At 44.2% G+C, this 26,274-nt stretch overlaps 1 protein-coding gene across 3 annotated transcripts in view; it reads right to left on the bottom strand.

Annotated features, from left to right (window-relative positions):
- Window positions 1–26,274, bottom strand: part of LOC119955004 (nuclear transcription factor Y subunit beta-like) — a 45,967-nt gene that overhangs the window by 9,218 nt on the left and 10,475 nt on the right. For 2 of the 3 annotated variants that reach the window (XM_038780796.1, XM_038780798.1), the window contains exons 2-7: window positions 20,377–20,448; window positions 7,260–7,353; window positions 4,493–4,626; window positions 2,829–3,026; window positions 1,911–1,995; window positions 4–83 (exon numbers count right to left, since the gene is read on the bottom strand). In XM_038780796.1, coding sequence (XP_038636724.1) covers window positions 4–83; window positions 1,911–1,995; window positions 2,829–3,026; window positions 4,493–4,626; window positions 7,260–7,353; window positions 20,377–20,433 — 648 coding nt within the window. In that variant the 5' untranslated portion in view covers window positions 20,434–20,448. The remainder of the gene's footprint in view (window positions 1–3; window positions 84–1,910; window positions 1,996–2,828; window positions 3,027–4,492; window positions 4,627–7,259; window positions 7,354–20,376; window positions 20,449–26,274) is intronic. The other variant, XM_038780799.1, reaches the window with a different exon arrangement.

Here is a 26,274-nt window from a genome sequence, read left to right on the forward strand (position 1 = left end):
AACCTGTTGATACGATGTGGTATAAACCATGACATTTTGTGGCTGGCCATCTGCAGTGATTAATCCTGTTGTCAATTGATTAGCTGTTGATGATAATAAGAAATGCATTAAGGGTTTGATAAGCGCAGCAGTATATTTTTCATGATTAAACTAAAATTAGCATTGTGCATTAAACCAAAATGATCACTGGGTTGATGCATTCCTCTCACTAAAATTAATATTAGATTAATACAGAAAACCCTTGATTTGGCTACTATATGACAAAACCTAGTAGATATTTTAGGACACAGCATGAAATCATGCTCGGAGACAAAGATTTAATCTACATTTTCTCAGGAATCGTAATGACACAACACAGAACTCTGGATTTATTAAAATATTCAACAGAACATTTTCTTATCGAAAACCTTACATGACCTGGAATTTACAGCACATAGACAGGCCATTTGCCCCAAAATGTCTATGCCGGTTGTGTATGTTCTGCACAAGGCAAACCATCTCCCACCCTACCGCAGGGAACCCCCATTATCACCTCGTGTATGATATCAGGAGTTCCTAAATCGCAAACTATTTTTTCGGCATGGTTCAGTGATACCATTTTGACCGTAGATTTACCAGGAAACTTTAAAAAAACAAAAAAAAAAACAATTTCACTTCCCCTTTCTTTGGGTGCAAAAATTATGCAATGAGGGGCTTCAATTATGAGGATAGACCGGGGCTGTCCTTCTCACCGAAGTTTGAGAGGCGATTTGATAGAGGTGTTCAAAATCACGAGGGGTCTGGACAGAGTACATAGGGAGAAACTGTTCCAATTGATGGGAGGGTTGAGAACCAGACGGCACGGATTTAAGATGACAAAAGGTGTTTTTACATGGGGAGTGGTTTGTATCTGGAATGCATTGTCTGAAGGTATGGTGGAGGTAGAGTCGATCATGGCTTTCTAAAGAATATTGGTTAATCATTGGAAGATAATTGCAGGGCTGCAGTGAAAAGGCAAGAGGCAGGAACTAGCTGAGTTGCTCTTATGGAGAGCTGGCACAGATACAACGGGGTGAATGGCCTCCTTCTGTGCTGTAGTAATTGTATGATTGTTTAAAGCAAGAAGTGGTATAGTAAAAGGGAAAAGTAACTGCCAGATTCAATTTATCTCCCAAAATCCCACCAACTTTAATGTCAGTCACTACTCTCCCAGCAGTGGAAAACATCCCTTCTAATTTCAAAGCATAATTCTTCCAGAGAAGGCGAGGGGAGAACTCTAATTTCAGGCGCCCAGATCATCCAACATTTAGCCATGTCTGCGCGGATTCAGTACGGGGGCCGCCAATTCTAATGAAAAAACCTTCGTCCGAGTCATAGTTTTCTAGGACCATAGCTGCAGAAAATCGCCACTAAAAAGAAAAGAATACAGCTTTCAAATTAAAGTCGGGAAAATAATCTCCCTGCCCGGATGGATGGACTACCTTGTGAATCCTCCCCTTTTGCCTAACCACTGTCAGTTGTGCCTTGATCTGCCTGTGTCCCGCTCTGGGAAAATCCCTCGACCTCTCCAACTCTCTCTGCTCTTCAAAGCCTGTGTCATTTGTAACAAAGCTTGTGCCTCCCGCACCCAAACCTTCTGACTCGGGACGAGCCGTTCATCACACATGTATGAATCACTATTAAAATGTGTTTTCTGTGTTAAAGTTGCTGTATAATGCAAGTTGAATAATAGCAACGCACTGCGAAAGACAGGTTAAGGATGAAGGTCATTCTCATCTGACAGCATTTTGTCATTAAACGGCCTTCCGAAGTGACTGCCTCGCTCTTTAAAAAACAATTTATTCCATTTCCTTCTGGTTCCTTCATTGTCCAGTAGACAGTCTTGAATAAAAGTTCTTTAAAAAAATTCAATGGTCATATACAGCACTTACAGAAAGTTTCTTCTGTGAGTTCCTCGCCAAGGCCATCTGTGCCTCCACCTGTTGATGTGTTTAATCCTTTCTCCCCCTTCATTGCCTGCACAATTCAATTCAGTTTTAATTTTTTTATTTCAAATGAAAAACGTGATTGGAAAAAAAAGAGGATTACTTTTTAAAGATGTGCCAACATGATTTTAGTACTCCCTCCAAAACAACTTGCATTTATATAGCGCCTTTAACATAGTTAAATGTCCCAAGGCGCTTCACGAGTGTTTATCACACAATATTTGACACTGAGCCATGTAAGGAGAGATTAGGCAGGTGAACCTGAAGCTTAGTCTAAGAGATATATTTAAAGGAGTGCCTTAAAGGAGAAGAGGGAGCCAGAGAGGTTTAGAGAAGGAATTCCAGAGCTTAGGGCCCAGGCAACATAAGGAACGGCTGTCAATGGTGGAGCAATGGAACTCTCGGAGACCGGCAATGGATGAGTGCAGAGATCTCGGAGGAGGTTACAAAAACACAGAGGCCGAGGTCACGGGAAACTAAAACAAGGATAGGCAGTTTAAAAGTCACGTTAAATATTCAGATGGTGTAGTGCCGCCATAGAAGGCCCACACAGCTGGCGTCTTCACTTCCACAGACAGCCCCTCATTTCAGGTATGTTGGCCATTACAGTCCTGAGTGGGCACTTCACCGCAGGTGGGCTAAAATCAGAGGAAAAATTCATTTCAAGGAAACATACTTTCTTTTCCGGTGGACTGACAACAAAAATGCCCCAACAAATGTGTGGAAGCCAGCCTTCCCAGAACAACCAGAAATCAAACGCAGAGAAGCTACTTGTTTACCAGCACACCAACATTGGACACCAGCAATTTTCAAAGACCACTAACGTACTAATTTTTTAAAATATAAAAGTGAAAATAGCTTTACCTCTCTGAACTTCTGCAGGTAGAGTTTTAACGGTTCCACGTAACTGTCGAAGCCCAGTGTGGACATGGCAAAAAGGATATCTTCTCCATTGATGGTTTTGCGCTTTTCTTGATGACATCGCTCACTAGCCTCAGACGTTATAAAGCTGATAAACTCACTCACACACTCTTGAACACATTCTTTAGCATCTTTAGCGATCTAATGAGAGACAGTTTTGTTACGTACAGTGAGAGAGGCAGCACCACTACAATGCCACATTATGATTTTCTAAAACTCATCCAACAAAGCCACACCATCTATTTGCCACTCGAGTACAGGAAGGTATTATTTGCACAACAATTTCAGAAGACTTTACTGGCTCTGAAGGGCGTTGAGCTGCACTGGAGGATGTGAAAAGCCAAAATGTATAAGCTCCTTCTGTCCTCTGAATGGCTATGGAGAGTATGATTCACTGAACAGAGGGCAGCACGGTGGCCTAGTGGGTAGCACAACCGCCTCACGGCGCTGAGGTCCCAGGTTCGATCCCGGCTCTGGGTCACTGTCCGTGTGGAGTTTGCACATTCTCCCCGTGTCTGTGTGGGTTTCGCCCCCACAACCCAAAAATGTGCAGAATAGGTGGATTGGCCACGCTAAATTGCCCCTTAATTGGAAAAATAATTGGCTAATCTAAATTTAAAAAAAAAAATGATTCACTGAACAGTGCACTTAAGCCCCAAAGTGTAGTATTTTCTGTTTCAGAGCAAACAACTTTACTTTGTATTCAAATCATGCATGGAGGCATTGTGGGAGGAGATGTCAAATGAAAGGGCCACTCCCTATTCAGGTGAATGTTTATGTTATCTTCAACCCAGTGCCTTGGCCAACGTTAAGCCCTCAACTAACAGGTTCAGAAAGCAATTATCTGCCTACTTACATATTCTTTGTAGGATCTTGTGCGAAATTTGTCTGCCATTGTTTGCCCATATTAACAGTGATTGCATTTCAAAAGTACTTCATTGTATTTGAGTCACTCAGGTGTTTGGAGGATGTAATAAGGCACTGCATAACTGCACAAATGAGTTCCAACCCCAGTCAGGAAAGATGTCCCATGTCAGTATATGGGTCAGCAAGACTCAACTTGCCCTTGCAGCATGCTAACATTTCAACCTGAAGTTGAAATTCACTGGAAATCTATTTTGAATATTTTTTTTCCAATCTGCTTCCTGCCTTGTAGCCCCCAGTAATTTTGCAGACAGGTAATAGGAGATTTGGCATTGACTGACAGAAATAATTCAGTGTAGTTTGTGTTCCTCCAAGAGATTCCCCTGCAAGCTCACTGAGGTGGATATTTTTGTAATGTAAATACTTAACGCATCGCTGGCAGTGAAATCTATTACTATAGGAAACTGACATATTATAGACAGAGTGGCTGGAATTTCCCAATGAAATGCATGGTTCTTAGTTTCATAGCTTTACTGTTGGATTTTGGAAGAATTAGCAGGGCCTTTCCAGCTACTTTCATCACAGTTATTTAATTTGTTTCCTCTCAGTATATTCTGATTTATCAATGTTTTACATTGACCTAAGCAAGTGTAACTTTTGATGTGTGACAGGAAATAAATTGGATGCTTATAGGAAGGGCTTATTATAGAGTGTTAATGTCAAGCAAAAAAGTTGTACTCTACCTTCCCTGTTGCAGGTACAGCTGATTTCATTATCCGGGCGACATTGGCAATCGGAAGATAGATGTCTTGTTCCCTGTAGGACTCTTTGGAACCATTTGTGTCATCATGATCACCAAGTCCCTCATCAGCATCGCCTGCAACAAAACAACTCAGTTATTTTCCCCAAACAAGCAAATCAGGCACTCAAAGTTTCACTGGAAAATTAGAATCACAACCCACCATGCTTTTTATAGAACAATCCAATTAGTCCCACTCCCACGCCCTTTCCCTATTGCCTTGCAATATTTTCCTTTTCAAGTCTATTTCCTAGTCCATTTTTAAAGTTTCTATTGAATCTACTTTCACTACCATTTCAGGCAGTGTAATCCAGGTCAGAGGTTGTTCCATAAAAACTTCTCATCTCCCTCTGGTTTCTCCTCTTTTATCAAAACCCTTCATAATTGTGAACATCCCGATTAAACTCTCCCTGAACCATCTCTGTTTGCAGGAGAAAGATCCTAACTTCTTTAATTGTTCTATGTAACTGAATTCCTCATCCCTACTATCACTCTAGTGAATCTCCTCTGCACTTTCGCTAAGGCCTTGACATCCACCTGCACAATAGATGCATGTACAATGCACTGTTCCTCTCATTGTGTACTAGATAGCTCATCTTTGTGCTCAGACTATTCTGATCCAACCATATCTTTGGAAAAGTACAATGATTTTTCTCCCACATTACCCATCATTACCAGCTTTCTGAATGTTCTGCGAGATTGACTAAGAATATTGTTGAGCTTTGGACTTGCAAGCATTGACCACTGAGCAAAGACTTCCCAAAATAATTTAATGCAGAACCACTCTATCCCATTGTCTATGTTGGGTCAACTACAGGTGGCAAGCGATAAAACAGTGATGCTCCTCAGCCACTTAGTGCCCTTATTTGAACATTTAAACATGACCAATTTTCGGGCAGCATGGTGGCGCAGTGGTCAGCACTGCAGTCTCACGGCCCTGAGGTCCCAGGTTCGATCCCGGCTCTGGGTCACTGTCCGTGTGGAGTTTGCACATTCTCCCCGTGTTTGCGTGGGTTCACCCCCACAACCCAAAGATGTGCAGGTTAGGTGGATTGGCCATGTTAAATTGCCCCTTAATTGGAAAAAATGAATTGGGTATTTTAAATTTCTAAAAAAAAAATGACTAATTTTCTTAAGAGCTCATTTATAATTATTTAAACTAACCACAACAGTTCACATCATCCGCGTAGTCTGTTCAAAAATCAACATAAAACATCAACTTTTTATTAAAATCCTCCTTAACCATCTATGGATAAATTACTGAGGACATGGCTATTTCCTACACAAAAGTTCCAGTTGTTCTGGCACTCAAACCTACAGTTCAGCATAAGAGTTTCCAAATATTTGATGTACAGCACGTTAATTTTTTCACATTAACACAGAATCCATAGAAACCCACAGAAACCCTATTGCGCATAATGAGACCATTCAGTTCAGTGAGTCCACACCGACCCTCTGAAAGAGTACTCTACCTAGGCCCACTACCCCATAAATCCGCACATTGACCATGGTCACCTAACCTACAGATCTTTGGACTGTGAGAGGAAACCACAGCACCAAGAGGAAATCCACGCAGACAATGGAAGAACATGCAAACTCCACAGCTGCCCAAGACCAGAATCGAACCCAGGTCCCTGGCACCGAGACAGCAGTGCCAACATGCCGCATAAGAACACAATATCTCTATGGTAAACATATCTTGACTTTGTACTTCGCAAAATTTTAAAGAGAAACTATTCCCTTTCCATTGGCTGTCAGTGCCATGGACTCGCCCTGCACTGTAAGAAAAGCAACAGTTATAGATGCAGCTCACCAAGCACAGCACCATGCAAATCTGCAACCTCTACCACCTAGAAGGACAAGGGCATCAGATACATGGGAACACCACCACCTGCAAATTCCCCTCCAAGTCACACACCAGCCTAACTTGGAAGTATATCACCATTTTCTCTGTCGCTGGGTCAAACTCTTGAAACCCCCTCACTACCAAAAACGTTCCCCCAACACATGGACAACAGCAGTTCAAGAAGACAGCACACCACCAACCTTCTCAGTTAAAGATAGACAATAAGTGCTGGTCTAGCCAGCGATAACCACATTCCATGAACAAATATATATATATTTTTAAAATCACAGATCATCACCTATTGAGCTGGGGAGTTCTCAATTCTATCCTGGACAATATGTATTCCTCAACCAATATAAAATCAGATTATCTGGTTGTTATTACATTACTATTGGAGCTCGATCTACTCAAACTGGCTTCTGCATTTCCTGCAGTCCAAGTCACTACGTTTCAAAAAAGACTTAATTGGCTGTAAATTGCTTTGACATATCTTGAGGTCATATAAAGAGCTATAGAAACGTGAATTATTTCTTAAACAGCCAGTCTGCCTGAATCTCTAAAACAAAATGTCACGTTGCAGTATGTGTCACCAGCAGCCTTTTCTGTTATGTTCAGACTCTACTGTTGGGTATTTAAGCGGCACAAAAAGGAAAAGACCTCTTGAAGCAGCTCTATGTAATGTGGCACATCCAACTCATCCACGTAGCCCCACCAACACTAGCACACAGTGATGAAAATGCAACAGAGCCCATTTCAAGCAGGGAGCCTTGGCGGGTAATCTGGGCTAGATCAGTTCTGGGGAGAAAAAAAAACCACGACAGTGTTTTAAATATTCCTTTACTCAATGGCAAACATGCAGTCTTACCTTCATGTGACTGTAAAACATAGTGACTTCCACCAATGTAATCACCCGCAATTCCTAACTGGGAAGCATCTGTAGTGGAGCTGTCACCATCCATCTGAAAATGAAAAATGTTGAGTCAGAAATAGTTATATTAAAATGCTTTTTGAGGTGTGTTTAAAAAATAAACTGAGGCATCTACAGGAAACTGTATAGAGTCAGTTTTTCCTGCAAGAGCACTGTATCCACATGCATTTAATTTATACAAATCAACTCACCCTATTAACAATTAGAGTAACATCAAGGATTAGTTAACAGATAGAAAGCAAAGAGTGGGTATAAACAGGGTTTTTTTCAAGTTCGCGTACACTGAATAGTGGAGCGCTCAAGGACCAGTGCTGGGGCCTCAGCTATTCCCAATCTATATTAAGAGACAGAGTAATAGCTTAAAGTTTGGTTGATGACATCAAGCTAGGTGGGAAGATAAGCTGTGGAGAGGACACAGACAGGTTGCAAAGAGATATGGACAGACTAAATGAGTGGGCTACAAAATGGAAGATGGTGTGAAAATGTAGCAAAGTGTGAAGTTGTTCATTTCGGTCATAAGAATAGAAAAGCAGTTGATAGGGCGGCACGGTGGTTAGCACTGCTGCTTCACGGCGCCGAGGATCCAGGTTCCATCGAGGCCCCAGGTCACTGTCCATGTGGAGTTTGCACATTCTCCCCGTGTCTGCGTGGGTCTCATCCCCACAACCCAAAGATGTGCAGGGTAGGTGGTTTGGCCACACTAAATAGAGTAGCCAGCACCCGCACTGGTGGCTGGACGTGGGACTTTTAGCTGATGAGGTGTGTGGGCGGCTGAGGAAATGCATTCAGAACTACCTGGTAGTTAACAACACGGGTGAAGTTTCGGCGGCGGTGGTCTGGGAGGCACTGAAGGCGGTGGTTAGAGGGGAGCTGATCTCGATATGGGCCCACAGGGAGAAGGCAGGCAGAGCAGAGATGACCCGACTGATAAAGGAGATACTGCAGGTCGACAGGAGGTATGCAGAGACCCCAGAGGCAGGGCTTCTAAGGGAACGATGAAGGCTACAGGCGGAGTTTGGCTTGTCATCTACAGGGAAGGCGGTGGAGCAGCTGAGGAAGGCGTGGGGGGGCGATTTATGAATATGGCGGGAAGGCCAGCAGAATGCTCGCGCAGCAGCTTAGAAAGAGGGAGGCAGCCAGGGAGATAGGGAAAGTAAAGGACGGGGACAGGGACCTGATTGAAGATTCAGCAGGGGTTAATAAGGCGTTCAAGGAGTTTTACAGCAGGTTGTGTGAGTCGGAACCCCCAGCTGGGCCTGAGGGGTAAGACACTTTTAGGGGGGCTGAAGTTAAATGTGGGGTTGGTAGAAGGGCTGGGGCCCCGATCGGGTTGAATGAAATAGCAGAGGGGCTGAAGGCCATGCAGTCGGGTAGTGCCCCGGGGCCAGACTGTTACCCAGTGGAGTTTTATAAAATGTTCTCTGGGATATTGGGGTCGCTGTTGATGAGGACATTCAATGAGGCAAGGGAGCGTGGGGTGCTTAACCTGACGATGTCACAGGCCACTATCTAATTGATCCCGAAGCGGGACACGGACCCGTAACTATGCGGGTCCTACAGGCCGATATCCCTACTAAATGTACTGTTGTCCAAAATCTTGTCCTTTAGGATTGAAGACTGTGTTCCGGACGTGATTGGGGAGGACCAGACGGAATTCGTTAAGGGTAGGCAGTTGGCTGCCAAGGTTGCTAAATGTGATCATGATGCCTCCAGAAGGTAGGGACGTGGAGGTAGTGATCGCAATGGACGCAGAGAAGGCATTTGATCGGGTGGAATGGGAATATCTGTGGGAGGTACTGGGGCGGTTTGGATTTGGGCAGAGCTTCATCGACTGGGTCAGACTGCTGTATCAGGCTCCTGTAGCGCACGTATGGACGAGCAGGTCAACATCGGACTATTTCAGGCTGGACCGGGGGATGATGCAGGGATGCCCCCTCTCCCCACTGCTGTTTGCGTTGGCCATAGGGCCGCTGGCAATTGCGCTGAGAGTCTCAAGGGGCTGGTCGGGGAAGGGGGGGGGGGGGGTGGAGAGAACACACAGAGACTTGCTATATGCAGACAATCTGCTCCTATATGTTTTGGACCCTATAGAAGGGATGGAAGAAATTCTGAGGATTCTGGGGGAATTTGGCCAGTTTTCAGATTATAAAATGAAGGACTAGTTGGGAGGGTGCAGAAAGTGAAAATGACGGTCCTCCCGAGATTCCTGTGTGTGTTTCAGTGTCTCCCTATCTTTATTCCTTCTTTAAATGGGTCACTGGCTTGAGAGAAAATGGGTTTAGGTACCTGCAGGCACACGACTTGCTACTCACGCAGGTCTCAACCTTCCCGCTCCTACCGCCAAGGGGGATACAGGACAGGGTCGTTTCCAGAATGTGGGTGGGAGAAGGGAGGGTGTCTGACATTTACAAGGAACTCATGGGGTCAGAGGAGATGCAGACCCCGGAGTTGAAACACAGGTGGGAAGAGGAGTTAGGAGGAGAGATAGAGGATGGTCTCTGGGCAGAAGTGTTGAGCAGAGTCAACACATCCACATCATGTGCCAGGCTCAGTCTGATAGAGTTCATTCACCGGGCTCATATGACAGTGGCTCGGATGAGCAGATTCTTTGGGGTAGAAGGTAGGTGCGCAAGGTGTGCAGGGGGCCAGCGAACCATGTCCATATGTTCTGGGCATACCCGAAGCTTAGAGGATTCTGGCAGGGGTTTGCGGATGTCATGTCCAAGGTGTTGAAAACAAGGGTGGCACCGAGTCCGGAGGTGGCGATTTTCAGAGAGTCAGAAGACGTGAGAATCCAGGAGGAGAAAGAGGCAGACGTTCGAGCCTTTGCTTCCCTGGTAGCCCGGGGCTACTATTAGCTTGGAGGGACTCAAAGCCCCCGAAGTTGGAGACCTGGCTAACTGACATGGCTAGCTTTCTCTGTTTGGAGAAAATCAAGTTCGCCTTGAGAGGGTCAATGTTAGGATTCGTCCAGAGGTGGCAGCTATTCGTCGACTTCTTTGGGAAAAATTAACCGTCAACAGAAGGAGGGGGTTCGGGGTTTAGTTTAGTTTAGAGTTGGGGGTTAGTAAAGGTGGGACCTGTAAGGGAGGAGGATGGCTTTTTATTTTATTTATTTATTTATTTTTTAATAAAAATTTAGATTACCCAATTATTTTTTCCAATTAAGGGGGCAATTTAGTGTGGCCAATCCACCTTCTCTGCACATTTTTGGGTTGTGGGGGCAAAACCCACGCAGACACGGGGAGAATGTGCAAACTCCACACGGACAGTGACCCAGAGCCGGGATCGAACCTGGGACCTCAGCGCCGTGAGGCAGCTGTGCTAACCACTAGGCCACCATGCTGCCCTAGGACGGCTTTTATATGTTTATATTTTCATGTATTTTCATTGTTTATTCTGAAGTTGTTATAAAACCATAAATACCAGCAAACCATACCCATATGTTCTGGGCGTGCCCTGCGCTGGAGGGTTTTCGGAGGGGCGTCGCGGAGACGCTGTCAAGGGTGGTTGGTTCCAGGGTTTAGCCGGTCTGGGGGCTCGCAATATTTGGGGTAGCAGTGGAGCCGGGAGTGCAGGAGGCGAAAGAGGCCAGAACCCACGCAAACACGGGGAGAATGTGCAAACTCCATAAGGACAGCGACCCAGAGCCGGGATCGAACCTGGGACCTTGGTGCCGTGAGGCAGCAGGGCTAACCCACTGAGCCACCGTGCTGCCCTCAATTTTGTACAATTAAATGACCTGGATAAAGGAACCGAAAATATTGATGCTTAATTTGCGAATGGCACAAAGGTAGGTAGGAAAGTCAGTTGTGAAGAGGATGTAAGGAGGCTACAAAGAGACATGAATAGGTCAAGTGAATGGGCAAATATCTGGCAAATGGAGTTTAATGTGGCAAATATGAAATTGCCCATTTTGGCAGGAAGAATAAAAAAGCTTTGTGTTTAAATGGTGAGAGATTGTAGAGTTCTGAGGTGCAGAGAAATCTGGATGTGCCAGTGCATGAATTACAAAAGGCCGGTATGCAGCGACAGCAAGAAATTAGGAATGCTAATGGAATGTTATATTTTATTGTAAGAGGAATTGGACACAGAGGGGAGGTTATGCTTTAGTTATACAGGGCACTGGTGAGACCAAATCTGGAGTACTGTGTACAGTATTGGTCTCTAAACCAGGTTCAATTCCCGGCTTGGTCACTGTCTGTACAGAGTCTGCCCATGTCTGCGTAGGTTTCCTTCGGGTGCTCCGATTTACTCCAACAAGTCCCGAAAGACATGCTTGTTTGGTGAATTGAGAATCTGAATTCTCCCTCAGTGTACCCGAACAGGCGGCGGAGTGTGACGACTAGGGGATTTTCACAGTAACTTCATTGCAGTGTTAATGTAAGCCTACTTGTGACACTAATAAAGATTAAGGATGTAAACGCATTGGAAACACTTCAGAAAACCTGTACTGGGCTAATACCTGGTATGAGCAGCTGTTGATAAGGAAAGGTTAGACAAGGTAGACTTGTATCCACTGCAGCTTAGAAGAGTAAGAGATGACTTGACTGAAACATATAAGATCCTGCAAGGTCTTGACAGGGTGTATGTGGAGAGGATGTTTCCTCTAGTGGGGGATCTCGAACTAAGGGTCACTGTTTCAAAATAAGGGATCGCCCACTTAAGGCAGGTGATTTATTTTCTCTTGCAGAATGTGGTGAGTCTTTGGAACTCCCTTCCTAAAAAGACAGTGGAAACAGAATCTTTGAGGGCGGCACGGTGGCACAGTGGTTAGCATTGCTGCCTACGGCGCTGAGGACCCGGGTTCGAATCCCGGCCCTGGGTCACTGTCTGTGAGGAGTTTGCACATTCTCCCCGTGTCTGCGTGGGTTTCACCCCCACAACCCAAAGATGTGCAGGTTAGGTAGATTGGCCACATTAAATTGCCCCTTAATTGGAAAAAATGAATTGGATATTCTAAATTTATAAAAAAAATAAAAAATAAAAAAAAAGAAACAGAATCTTTGAAAATTTTTAAGGCATAGCTCGATAGATTCTTGATTAACAGGGGGGGTCAAAGGTTATTGAGGGTAGACAGGAATATGAGGTTGAGGTTACAATCAGATCAACCATGATCTTATTGAATGGCGGAGCAGGTTTGAAGGGCCGAATGGCCTACTCCTGCTCCTAATTCATATGTTAACACCTGTTGCAAAGTGAGCCAGAAGTGCAGTAGGTATTTTATAGTTGAGTTTACAATGAAAGCTTACCGAGTGGGGAGTATCAAACTGGTTAAACGAGACTACAAGAACAGTCTAATTAGTCGGGGAATTCTATAGTACATCCACCCGTATTACCTGAAGTCCCTCACTTACACTGACTGCATGCTTTAGATGGGATGAACTGAGGTGCACAGCAATAATGGTGTACATTAATATTTTCTTACCCAAATTTAGAGTACCCAATTAAGGGGCAATTTAGCTTTGCCAATCCACCTACCCTGCACATCTTTTGGGTTGTGGGGGCGAAACCCACGCAAACACGGGGAGAGTGTGCAAACTCCACACGGACTGTGACCCAGAGCTGGGATCGAACCTGGGACCTCGGTGCCGTGAGGCAGCAGTGCTAATCACTGTGCTATCCCTGTGTACATTAATATAGGACAGGACGCAGCAATTCACCTGAGAAAATTATTGAAACCAATACAAACCAAAATAGAAAGGATTGGCAAACAAACTGCTGTTCAAAAGACCCTCAACATGAATGGTTTAAGTACTGGGAGAAATTTATCTGGAATGTACTAGAATTTTTTTAACAGTAACATGTATTTACATAGCTACTTTAATTTTGTAGAATCGCAAAAAACTCTTCAGGGCAACCTCATCGGAAAAAGTCTGACACCAGACCACACAAAGCGATATTGGAAAAGGTAACCAAAAGATCGGCCAAATAAGCCTTTTGGAGACATAGAAAGCTTAAGGGAGTTCCAGATCTTACAGCATAAGCAGCTAATGAATGAAATGAAAATCGCTTATTGTCACGAGTAGGCTTCAATGAAGTTACTGTGAAAAGCCCCTAGTCGCCACATTCCGGCGCCTGTCCGGGGAGGCTGGTACGGGAATCGAACTGTGCTGCTGGCCTGCTTGGTCTGCTTTAAAAGCCAGCGATTTAGCCGAGTGAGCTAAACCAGCCCCTGGTAAATGGCTGGTAAAGGTAGAGTTATTCATAAAGGACCACCTTCTCAACCTTGCCCCATGACTGTGGCGTGGTGCTCCTCAGGTTAAATCAACATCAGTCAGCTCTCCTCCTCGAAGGAGAAAACAGCCTATGGTCATGTGGGACGATGGCGACTATACCTTACCTAAAGGAAAAGGAAATTGGGGTGTGGAACAGGTCGAGGACCGACATCTTGGCGAGTTGTAGGGCTACCGCAGATAACAGCGGTAGGGAAGGGACACGGCCAAGGAGAGATTTGAAAGGAAGGTGGAAATTTTAGTCAGCACAGGTGGTGATGGGTGAACAGGAATTGATGCGAGTTAGGACAGGGCAAAGTTATTGAGGGGGCAGGGTGCAGTGAGGAGAGCATTGAAATTGTCAAATCTAAAAGGTATATGGAATTACAGTTTGAGTAGATGAGCTGAAGCATGAATTGGTGATATTATAGAAGTGAAGGTCTTCGAGATGGAGAATTAGGGGCAGAAATTCAGCATCAATTCAGATGCCAAGATTGCAAATGATTTGGTTTAGCCTGACTTGCCAGTGCAAGAGATAGTGTCAGTGGCTAGCTAAGAGTTTGTGATGGGAACTGAAAATGACAGCTTCAGTTTTCCCAAAACTTAATGTGCAGAATACTCCTGCTCATCCAATACTGTATTTCAGACAAAAAGCTCTACAAATCAGGCTTGAGCGTAATGCATGAGAAAAAGCTGGCCATCATCTGTGTATACACAAAAACTGACCAGTTTTCAGATGATATTGCCATGGCAGCATGCAGATGGGAAATAGCAGATAGGTAAGGACAGACCTCTGAGGGGGACTTCAGAAGCAAAAGTGCAAGAGTGGGGAGAGAGGCTATTGTAGGCAATTCCCTGGCTATGACTGGATAGGTAGGAATAGAACCAGATGGGGACAGTTACAACCAGCCAGACAATGGAGGGGTCGAAAGGGAAAATGCTGGAAATTCTCAGCAAGTCTGGCAGCATCTGTATGGAGAGAAAAGAGCTAACGTTTCGAGTCCGATGACTCTTTGTCAAAGCTAACAGACAGAGAGAGTGGGAAATATTTATACTGTGGAGAGAGAATGAAACATGAGTCATAGCCACAGAAACCCAGGGAAACCGGGTGCTAATGGCCACAGAAACCAAGGGGAAAGAGTGCTAATGGCAGTCCCCAGAGAGGACAAAAGGTGTGAAAGGTCAAACAGCAGGGAAACTAACATCAGAGGGTGAACTGTAGGTGTGGGGGGAGGGGAAGCAAAGAGGAGAAAGGTGCAGGAAAGAAAGAAATGGTAAAGACAGTTAAAATGAAATGAAAACAAATGGGTTGAGGTGGGGCTGATGATCTGAAGTTGTTGAATTCGATGTTCAGGCCGGAAGGCTGTAGCGTGCCTAACCGGAAGATGAGATGTTGTTCCTCCAGTTTGCGTTGCGCTTCACTGGAACATTGCAGCAGGCCAAGAACAGACATGTGGGCATGGGAGCAGGGTCTTTTGTTAAAATGGCAAGCAACAGGAAGGTCAGGATCCTGAATGCGCACAGACCGAAGATGCTCAGCAAAGCGATCACCCAGTCTGCGTTTGGTCAGGGGTCAGCGGAGAATGATGTGTCAAAGCTTGATAACAGGTCAGGAAGAATGATCAGATAGTTTATCATGGTCAGTCATATTGGATGTCAATTGTTTTTTTAAATCAATTTGGAGTACATAAGAACATAAGAACTAGGAGAAGGTGTAGGCCATCTGGCCCCTCTAGCCTGCTCCGCCATTCAATGAGATCATGGCTGATCTTTTGTGGACTCAGCTCCACTTTCCGGCCCGAACACCATAACCCTTAATCCCTTTATTCTTCAAAAAACTATCCATCTTTACCTTAAAAACATGTAATAAAGGAGCCTAAACTGCTTCACTGGGCAAGGAATTCCATAGAATCACAACCCTTTGGGTGAAGAAGTTCCTCCTAAACTCAGTCCTAAATCTACTTCCCCTTATTTTGAGGCTATGTCCCCTAGTTCTGCTGTCACCCGCCAGTGGAAACAACCTGCCCGCATCTATCCTATCTATTCCCTTCATAATTTTTAATGTTTCTATAAGATCCCCCCTCATCCTTCTAAATTCCAACGAGTACAGTCCCAGTCTACTCAACCTCTCCTCATAATCCAACCCCTTCAGCTCTGGGATTAACCTAGTGAATCTCCTCTGCACACCCTCCAGCGCCAGTACGTCCTTTCTCAAGTAAGGAGACCAAAACTGAACACAATACTCCAGGTGCGGCCTCACTAACACCTTATACAATTGCAACATAACCTCCCTAGTCTTAAACTCCATCCCTCTAGCAATTAAGGACAAAATTCCATTTGCCTTCTTAATCACCTGTTGCACCTGTAAACCAACCTTCTGTGACTCATGCACTAGCACATCCAAGTCTCTCTGCACAGCGGCATGCTTTAATATTTTATCGTTTAAATAATAATCCCATTTGCTGTTATTCCTACCAAAATGGATAACCTCACATTTGTCAACATTGTATTCCATCTGCCAGACCCTAGCCCATTCACTTAACCTATCCAAATCCCTCTGCAGACTTCCAGTATCCTCTGCACTTTTCGCTTTACCACTCATCTTAGTGTCATCTGCAAACTTGGACACATTGCCCTTGGTCCCCAACTCCAAATCATCTATGTAAATTGTGAACAATTGTGGGCCCAACACGGATCCCTGAGGGACACCACTAGCTACTGATTGCCAACCAGAGAAACACCCATTAATCCCCACTCTTTGCTTTCTATTAATTAACCAATCCTCTATCCATGCTACTACTTTACCCTTAATGCCATGCATCTTTATCTTATGCAGCAACCTTTTGTGTGGCACCTTGTCAAAGGCTTTCTGGAAATCCAGATATACCACATCCATCGGCTCCCCGTTATCTACTGCACTGGTAATGTCCTCAAAAAATTCCACTAAATTAGTTAGGCATGACCTGCCCTTTATGAACCCATGCTGCGTCTGCCCAATGGGACAATTTCTATCCAGATGCCTCGCTATTTCTTCCTTGATGATAGATTCCAGCATCTTCCCTACTACCGAAGTTAGCTCACTGGCCTATAATTTCCTGCTTTCTGCCTACCTCCTTTTTTAAACAGTGGCGTCACGTTTGCTAATTTCCAATCCACCGGGACCTCCCCAGAGTCTAGTGAATTTCGGTAAATTATCACTAGTGCATCTGCAATTTCCCTAGCCATCTCTTTTAGCACTCTGGGATGAATTCCAGCAGGGCCAGGAGACTTGTCTACTTTTAGCCCCATTAGCTTGCCCATCACTACCTCCTTAGTGATAACAATCCTCTCAAGGTCCTCATCTGTCATAGCCTCATTTCTATCAGTCGCTGGCATGTTATTTTTTCCCCAATCCACCTACCACAGACATCTTTTGGGTTTGTGGGGGAGACTCCGTAGATATGGGGAGAATGTGCAAACTCCACACAGATAGTGACCCGGGGCCGGGATCGAACTCGTGTCCTCGGTGCAGTGAGGCAATAGTGCTAACCACTGCACCACTGTACTGCCCTGGATGTCAATTGTGATTGAGACACACACTGTTTCAGCGTTGTGGCAGGGATGGAGATTGGCGGTGCTACGGAATGCACTGAGGTGCAATAGACCTACAGTAGCAGACAGATGATCTTGTTGATAGGCAGCCAACAAGGTTGCGCATTTAAAAAATAACTTCAGGCAGTCTTTGGAAAAGCTGTGGCAAATTTCTGGGCATTTTCATGCTGATGTGGTATCTGAGGCATTTTATTTCGACACATCGAAAGAAAGCACATTCAGGACAAGGCGGAATTACTTTACAGCCAATGAATGTATTTTAAATTGCAGTCATCGTTACATGGCAGCCACTTGCATACAGCAGGCGCCCAAAACCAGTAAATGAGTTAAACCCACTGACCCATTAATTGCGGTGTTAGTTGAACGGAAAGTTAACCACAACACCCGCTCTTGGGGGCAGCACAGTAGCACAAGTGGCTAACACTATGGCTTCACAGTGCCAGGGTCTCAGGTTCGATTCCCCACTGGGTCACTGTCTGTGCGGAGTCTGCACATTCTCCCCGTGCCTGCGTGGGTTTCCTCGGGGTGCTCCGGTTTCCTCCCACAGTCCAAAGACGTGCATGGTCATGCTAAATATCCCTTAGTGTCCAAAAAAGGTTAGGAGGGGTGATTGGGTTAGGAGGATAGGGTGGAAGTGAGGGCTTAAGTGGATCGGTGCTGACTCGACAGGCCGAATGGCCTCCTTCTGCACTGTATGTTCAATGTTCTATGTTCTTCATATCCAGTTGCGATCTGCGATTGTTTACAGTCCTTTACTAAAAGGAAGATGTGGCCTTGGTTTAATGTCTCATCTGAAACACACCAGCATTGGCAACGCAACATTTTCTACGGTGAGCTGTCAGGCTAGGTTATCTGCTCAAAGTAACAGCAAGAGTCCTTCACAAAAACACTGAGCACCTACACTTCAAGAATTTAAATACTTATCTGTTTAAATAGATTTTGTGCAAAGTGTTTTCAATAGGGATCTGCATTGGGCAGCACGGTGGCGCAGTGGTAGCACTGCAGTCTCACGGCGCCGAGGTCCCAGGTTCGATCCCGGCTCTGGGTCACTGTCCGTGTGGAGTTTGCACATTCTCCCCGTGTTTGTGTGGGTTTTGCCCCTACAACCCAAAGATGTGCAGATAGGTGGATTGAACACGCTAAATTGCCCCTTAATTGGAAAAAATGAATTGGGTACTCTAAATTAAAAAAGAATTGGGATCTGCACTGCTCGCAGAGCCTTCTAGAAACAAAAAATGTCAGAACAAAGCCAGAAAACTGAGATAGCTTCATAAAACACACTGCGTAAGATCTGCATGCTGTTACATGCTGAACCTCCTCACATCATCTGCACCAACTGTTAACAACTGACATGTATTAATTCAATATTGTGATCTCCTTGTCTGAACCTGCTGTCGGCCGCGTCAGTTAGCGTGTAGTGTTACTAGTGGAATCCAGCGCAAACTATCCCAATTAGTTTGACTAGAAACTATGTAAAATCTATTATTAAAAGCCAAACCATTGCATGGAGCACACTTAATGTGTAGCTGTTCGCACTGATCATCTTCATTCTGTTGATTGGCTGAAAGTAGACTCACTTACTGAATACTGAAGGGAAAGTTGACCACAAAACTGGCTTTTCGGATCCAGTTGCGGTTTGCGATTTTATAGTCCTTTACTAAAAGGTAAATGTGGCCACGGTTTAATGTCTCATCTGAAACACGGCAGCTCTGGCATCGTAACATTCTCCCAGCTTCCAGATTGCTGTAAAACTGTGAGCTAACTCGCTCACAGATGATGTTTTTTTGTAATAGTAACGATGGTGCACCGTTTACCATCAATATTCCTCTGAAACAGCAGCTTCCAGAGTCTACCCATTTATGCACTGTTAAACGGGGAAATCCAAAAGTTGCCGTCAGCGATTCTATACGTCTTCACTGTTGAGATCCCCACACACACGCACACAAGCAGCAATAAACGGGAACTAACTGAACAGACAAAAAATTCAACACTGTAGTTCTTAGTCTCACTATGAAAACCCTTGGAAAAGTTGCACCTTTTTGAACAAAGTGTAACTGTTTTTTTTAAAAACATCTAAGTTCATAATTACGGCGAAAAGCCCTTTCTGACCCTGACAGTAATTTTATATTTGTTGAATGTTACATTTTCTCCATTAAGAAATCCCACACATTTTCAAAATGATAAATGTTTGTCCAATGTTTTAACTTCTACCTAAATCCCATGTCGGTTTCCCATGTATCTCTGTAAAATTAAATGAAGACATTCATTATTTTTTACTCTTTGCTGCCTGTGAGAATTCTTTAATTTGATTGGCTACTTACCTTGTCCCCTAACCTGGCACCAGATTCAACCCGATGTTGGGCAAGGGGATGCCACAGAGATTGCTAGATGGGCAGCTTTCTTTGAGGTCAGCTGAGAACATTGTTGCTTCGCCACTGACCATAAAGTCCAGTCAATGTCTTCAATTTTGAGAAAGGGTACCCACTCAAAGTGCCAGCATTTGTCAATGGACCTTTTTTAAATGATTATCCTAAACACCAAACCACACCAAAAGCTCCACTGAGCTTTTCATCCTTGTTCAGACAAACACAACAAGCCTAAATCACCACAGCCTACCACGGATTCTGGAAATCTAGAAATAAAACAGAAAATGCTGGAAAACTTCAGGTCAGGCAGCATCCGTGGAGACAGAAACAGAGTTAACGTTTCATGTATACAGTCTTGAAGCGTGAACTCCCGTTTCTCTCTCTCCATAGATGCTGCCAGACTGGCTGAGTTTTTCCAGCGTTGTGCTTTTATTTTCTCTTTAGATGCCAGCGTTCTGTATTTATTCCCATGATATACTGACTGCTGTGAATTGTTGGTTAACCTGTACAGGTAACGGCATTTTGACTTAAGAAATTGCAGTTCAACACAAACAGAAAACCTTGATACTCAAAACCTGTTGTGAAATCTAATTAAAATGTCGTTGATTGACTGTAAAATTCCATATGTATTTTTAATAAAAAATTGCAGAGTCATATCATAGCGGAGGCATATCGCAATGACAAAAGCTTGTAACTAGTCTCTCCTACAGAATTGAAATAAAGATAAAGAATACAATGCTGGAAATCTGAAATTAAAGGTGCTGAAAATGCTGAGAATACACAACTGCCCTGTCAGTGTTGCAAAGATAGAAAAAAAAGCTCAATATTTTAGGTCAAACGGCAACATTTTCAATTTGTATTTCATATACCAAAAATTCTAACCTGCCTTTCCTCCCTAGATACTGATAGCCTGCTGTGCATTTCCATGGCTGCACTCATTTGAAACTCTTTATGCTGGAAGAGAGAATGATTGTGATATTAGGAGATGTAGATAATCCATTTATGCATCAAAGATTGTTTAAAAATCTGCAATGGCTTTTCATCTTGCTCCTGCACAATGACCCTAGGTCTCCCCCAAGGATCAATCCTCAACTGCTTTCTGTTTTGCATCTACATGCTACTCCTAGTCGTATCATCCGAAAACACAGCATTCATTTCCACAGTATACTGATGGCACTCAAATCTGCTTCCACCACCTCTCCCGACCTATCTGCTCTCTAAATTGTCCTATTGCTTACGTGATGAGCAGATATTCCTTCCTTATAAGCATCAAGAAGACCAAGGTTATAGTCTTCAGGTCCCACCTCTGTTCTCTAGCCACCAACTTCCTCGATCTCCCCGGCAACTGTCTGAGGTTCAACCTGACTGCTCGCAACATTCTCATATTTGACTGTGATGAGTTACCTATCAGATATTCACTACCATCACTAAGGCAGCCCATTTCCACTTCCGTAAGACCACCTCTGTCCTGACCCCAGCTCATCTGCTGCTGAAACCTTGATCTGTGCTTCTGTTGCCTCAAGACTTGACTATACTACTGAAAAGAAAATTTGTAGAAGCTTTTCATCTTGCACTCATCAGGACATTCAAAAGAATACAATGCAAGGGAAATCATAAAATGTATTATGTATGAGTGCTGAAACGAAAGAGAAAATGCTGGAAAATCTCAGCAGGTCTGGCAGCATCTCTATGGAGAGAAAAGAGCTAACGTTTTGAGTCCGATGACTCTTTGTCAAAGCTAACAGACAGAGAAAGTGGGAAATATTTATACTGTGGAGTGAGAATGAAAGATGAGTCATAGCCACAGAAACCCAGGGAAACCGGGTGCTAATGGCCACAGAAACTAAGGGGAGAGAGTGCTAATGGCAGTCCCAGGAGAGAACAAAAAGGTCAAACAGCAGAGAAACTAACATCAGAGGATGAACTGTAGATGTGGCGGCAGGGGAAGGGGGAAGCAAAGAGGAGAAAGGTGAAGGAAAGGTGGATAAGATTGGGGTATGGTGGAGGAGTGGACTAGATTGTCTCGGAGTGAACGGTCTCTGCGGAATGCTGACAAGGGAGCGAAGGGAAGATGTGTTTGGTCGTGGCATCACGCTGGAGTTGGTGAAAATGGCGGAGGATTATGCTTTGTATACGGAGGCTGGTGGGACGAAATGTGAGAACGAGGGGAACTCTATCCTTGTTCTGGGAGGGGGCAAGGGTAGTGGCGCAGGAGACGGATGGCACACTGTTGAGGGTCCTGTCCACAACTGTAGGTGGGCAAACATGGTTGAGGAAGAAGGAACATTTTCGAAGCACCATTTTGGAAAGTGGCATCATTGGAACAAATGCGACGGAGTTGAGAGAAAGAGATAGAGTCCTTACAGGGTGAAGGGTGCAAAGAACTGTAGTCCAGATAGCTTTGTGGGAGTCAGTGGGCTTGTAGTGGATATTAGTGGATAGTCTATTGCCGGAAATGGAGACAGAAAGATCAAGGAAGGGAAGAGAAGTGTCTGAGATGGACCAGGTGAAAGTGATGGAGGGGTGGAAAGTGGAAGTGAAGTTGATGAATTTTTCCAGGTCCAGGCGAGAGCATGACACGGCACCAAAATAGTCATCAATGTATCAGTGAAGGAGTTGTGGGAGGGGCCCCGGATAAGCCTGGAACAAGGAATGTTCCACATACCCGATAAAAAGGTAAGCGTAGCTAGGACCCATGCGGGTACCCATTGCTACACCTTTGATTTGGAGAAAGTGAGATGAGTTAAAGGAGAAGTTGTTGAGAGATATAATGAGTTCAGACAGGTGGAGGAGAGTGGTGGTGGATGGGAATTGTCCGGGCCTCTTTTTGAGAAAGAAGCGAAGAGGTCTCAAGCCATCCTGGTGTGGGGTGGAGGTGTAGAGGGATTGCACATCCATGGTGAATAGAATGAGGTTAGGTCCCGCGAACTGGAAGCTGTCAATATGACGCAGTGCAGCAGAGGAATCCTGGATGTAGGTGGGGAGGGAATGGACCAAAGGAGTGAGGATGGAGTCAAGATAAGAGGAAGTAAGTTAGGTGCGGCAAGAGCATGCTGACACAATGGGCCTGGCGGGACAGTCCTTTTTGTGGATTTTGGGAAGTAGGCAAAAGTGGGCTGTCCGGGGTTGGGAGACTATGAGGTTGGAAGTCATAGGGGGAAGGCATCTGGAGGAAATGAGGTCGCTAACGGTGTTGGGAGATAATGGCTTGATGTTCAGTGGTCTGGTCATGGTCCAGGGGGAGGTAAGAGGAAGTATTATGTGAGTGCTGATTGATTGGCAAGTGGACTGTGATTGGTGGAAGAATTGCAATGGAAATGCAACAGTGGTGACTGATAGTTAAATATCAAGCAATGTTTTGAAATTTAAACCAGGCAGCTTGACTCTGATTGGTCAAGACATTGCACTGAGGAACAAACTAGTGCATGGTGCAGATATTTTGTTTAGTTGCAGGCACAATGTGTGTACGAGTTCTTTCTGTCTGAAAAAAACAGCATCCTATGTATTAGTTTATATAGGTTCCAGTTAAACGTAAATATTTCCACAGTTCCAGAGGACCATAGGCTGCTCTCCCCTTTGAGAGCGGATTAGAGGGTGGTGATTTAACCCGAGGGTCACCACACCTCAGGCAAGGGACAAGGTTGAGAAGGTGGGGCCTTCATGCATAACCTCAGCCAGTGCAGGAATCGAGCCCACACTGATGGCGATGCTCCACATCATGAACCAGCCATCCAGCCAACTGAGCTAGCTGACCGCAGCACCAAACTGCAAATTAGTAGATCCGGGCAGCACGGTGGCTCAGTGGGTTAGCCCTGTAGTCTCAAGGTACCGAGGTCCCAGGTTCGATCCCCCACAACCCAAAGATGTGCAGGCTAGGTGGATTGGTCACACTAAATTGCCCCTTAATTGGAAAAAAAGAATTGGGTACACTAAAAAAAATTTTTTAATTAGTAAATTAATAATGTGGACACCCGTGGCTCAGTTTCTAACCTCTGTAAACTTGAGATCATCCCAAAACTCTGCTGCATGTGTCCTAACTTTCACCAAGGCTTTCCACCTTTATGCTCACTGAACTACATTAGCTCTCGGTTTAGCTATGCCTCAATTTAAAAATACTCACCTTTGCTTCAACCTCCCTAGCATGACCAAATCTATGGCCTCCTCCCCACCCAAAACAGATAGATATGTACTTTCTCTTATTCTTAAAAAAAATAAATTTAGAGTACCCAATTATTTTTTCCAATTAAGGGACAATTTAGCATGGCTAATCCATCTAACCTGCAAATCTTTGGGTTGTGGGGGTGAAACCCACACAGACACAGGGAGAATGTGCAAACTCCACACGGACAGTGACCCAGGGCCGGGATTCGAACCCGGGTCCTCAGCGCTGTAGGCAGCAGTGCTAACCATTGTGCCGTGTGCCGCCCCACTTTCTCTTATTCTGATCTCATGGTACACCAAGCAATTAGGAAAGCTAATAGAATGCTACTGTTTATTGTAAAGGGAATTGAATACAAAAGTAGAGAGGCTATGCTTCAGTTATACAGGGTATTGGTTAGACCACATTTGGAGTATTGTGTACAGTGTTAGTCTCCTTCTTTAAGGATGTAACGGGACTGGAAACACTTTAGAGAACGTTTACTGGACTAATACCTGGAATGAGCAGCTTGTTTGATGAGGAAAGGTTAGACAAGGTAGGCTTGTATTCGTTGGAGTTTGAGGTGACTTGGTTAAAACATACAAGATCCTGAGGGGGTCTCACAAGGTGCATGTAAGAGGATGTTTCCTCTTGTGCGAGAATCTAGACCTAGGGAGTCACTGTTTAAAAGGGCTGCCCATTTAAGACAGAGATGAGGATTTCATTTTCTCTCAGTCGTAAGTCTTTGGAACTCTCTTCCTCAAAAGACGGTGAAAGCAGTGTCTGAAAACTTTTAAGACAAAGGCAGGTAGATTCTTGATATGCAATGGGATGAAGATTAAAAGGGGGTAAGCAGGAATGTGAGGTTACAAGCAGATCAATCATGATCTTATTAAAGGGTGGTGCTTCCCCCTGTGTCTGCGTGGGTTTCACCCCCACAACCCTAAGATGTGCAGGATAGGTGGTTTGGCCACGCTAAATTGCCCCTTAATTGGAAAAAATTATTGGGTACTCTAAATTTATTTAAAAAAATTAAAGGGTGGTGCAGGCTCAAGGGGCTGAGTGGCCTAATTCATAATTTCGTATGGCCATCCCCAAGTTTAATCACTCCACCATTGGTGGCCTTGCCTTCAGGTCCTAAGACCAAGAATATTCTCCCTAAAATTATCTGGTTTCCTTTCTTCCTTTACGATGCTTCTTAAAACAAGTTTTTGGTTATCTGCTTATGCATGTGAAGATATTAAAGGTGCTCTACATTTGAGTTGTTATTGCTGAATCCAATCTCATTCAAATTTGGATTATGAGCAAACCAACATGCTCACACTGAAGTGAATATGTGCACTGCTTCGTATACTCACGTGAAATTCTTCTTCACCATTTGTACGGAGATTTGTATCACAAATAAAGCAAGATAGGAACCACAAACAAGCACGCTAATCATAAGAGCACCAATGCAGCTAAATTGCAATCCAAAAAACAGCTTGAACAGAGATAAGAGCTTTAAGCAAGGGTCATTCAGATTGTTGTCTGCAGGGTGTGATATCCATTTTGAAAAGGCAAAGTCTTAGGCTAATACAGATTCTGGAGGAGGAAAATGTAAATGGATAAAGAAATGACAAATGATTCTTCGTGGAATTATAGATATTGTGAATCCTTCTCGTAACTCAGGCAGAATCGAAAAAAGCTCAACTGTGCTGATGAATATCTCATTAAGAGGAATGGTACTTTGTCAGATTCACATTGCCCAATTAAATCTTCATTTAGAAAACAGGCTATCTGTAACTTTCAGTCCACAACACACAAGCTATCACACTCTGTGCAGTTCACAATACAATAAAGAGTAGATGCTTCAGAAGTGCTTTTTGGCAGGAGAGCATCTAAAACAACATTGTTACAAGATCCTCAGCATCTTCCTGAGCTCATCTACCAATGTGTGAAGCCACTTCAACATTCAGAGACTCTCCTCCAGCTGTGTTCTAACCAGTCGTCTACAACTATCATAAAAGAGCAGGTGCATCCGATCTGTTTGTCTTTGTGGTAATTTACTTAAGAGTTTACAGCACAGCAACAGACCATTCAGCCCATCTATGCTTATACTTCACATTAGCTTCCCCCCAGATCAACTCACCTGATCCACATATCCTTCTATTTCATTCTCCCTCGTGCTTATCTAGCTTCCCTGTAAACACATCTGTGATGTTTAAGCACGCTACATTCTCACTGCTCACTGCGTATTCTAAATTTCCTGCTGCAGTTAGATGTACCTATCTTACATTAATGTCACAAGCCATAGATCAAGTTCAAATCCTTGTCCAGTACCAATGGGGAGCTGCAAAGTTTTATCGGAGCCATCCTCAGTCAACATTTATTCCTCAACCAACATTGCCAGAAGCATTGCTGGTTGCAGGACACCTGGAAACTGGCTTCAGCATTTATCTGCACAATGACTGCACTTCAACAGTAATTCAAACACCTTGGGTCATGGTGAAGGTGTAAATATACTACTTAAATGGAAGTTCCTATTTCTATCTCTATGGATAGCTTGCATCAAAATACAATTGTAAATGAAAAGTCGTGAATGACCCAAGATCACTTGGTCTCGAGCCTCTTATGCATCTGCCAGCAATTGCTAGTTCAGCCTT

This window comes from Scyliorhinus canicula, chromosome 20 (genome assembly GCF_902713615.1).
Source record: "Scyliorhinus canicula chromosome 20, sScyCan1.1, whole genome shotgun sequence".
NCBI lineage: Eukaryota > Metazoa > Chordata > Chondrichthyes > Carcharhiniformes > Scyliorhinidae > Scyliorhinus > Scyliorhinus canicula.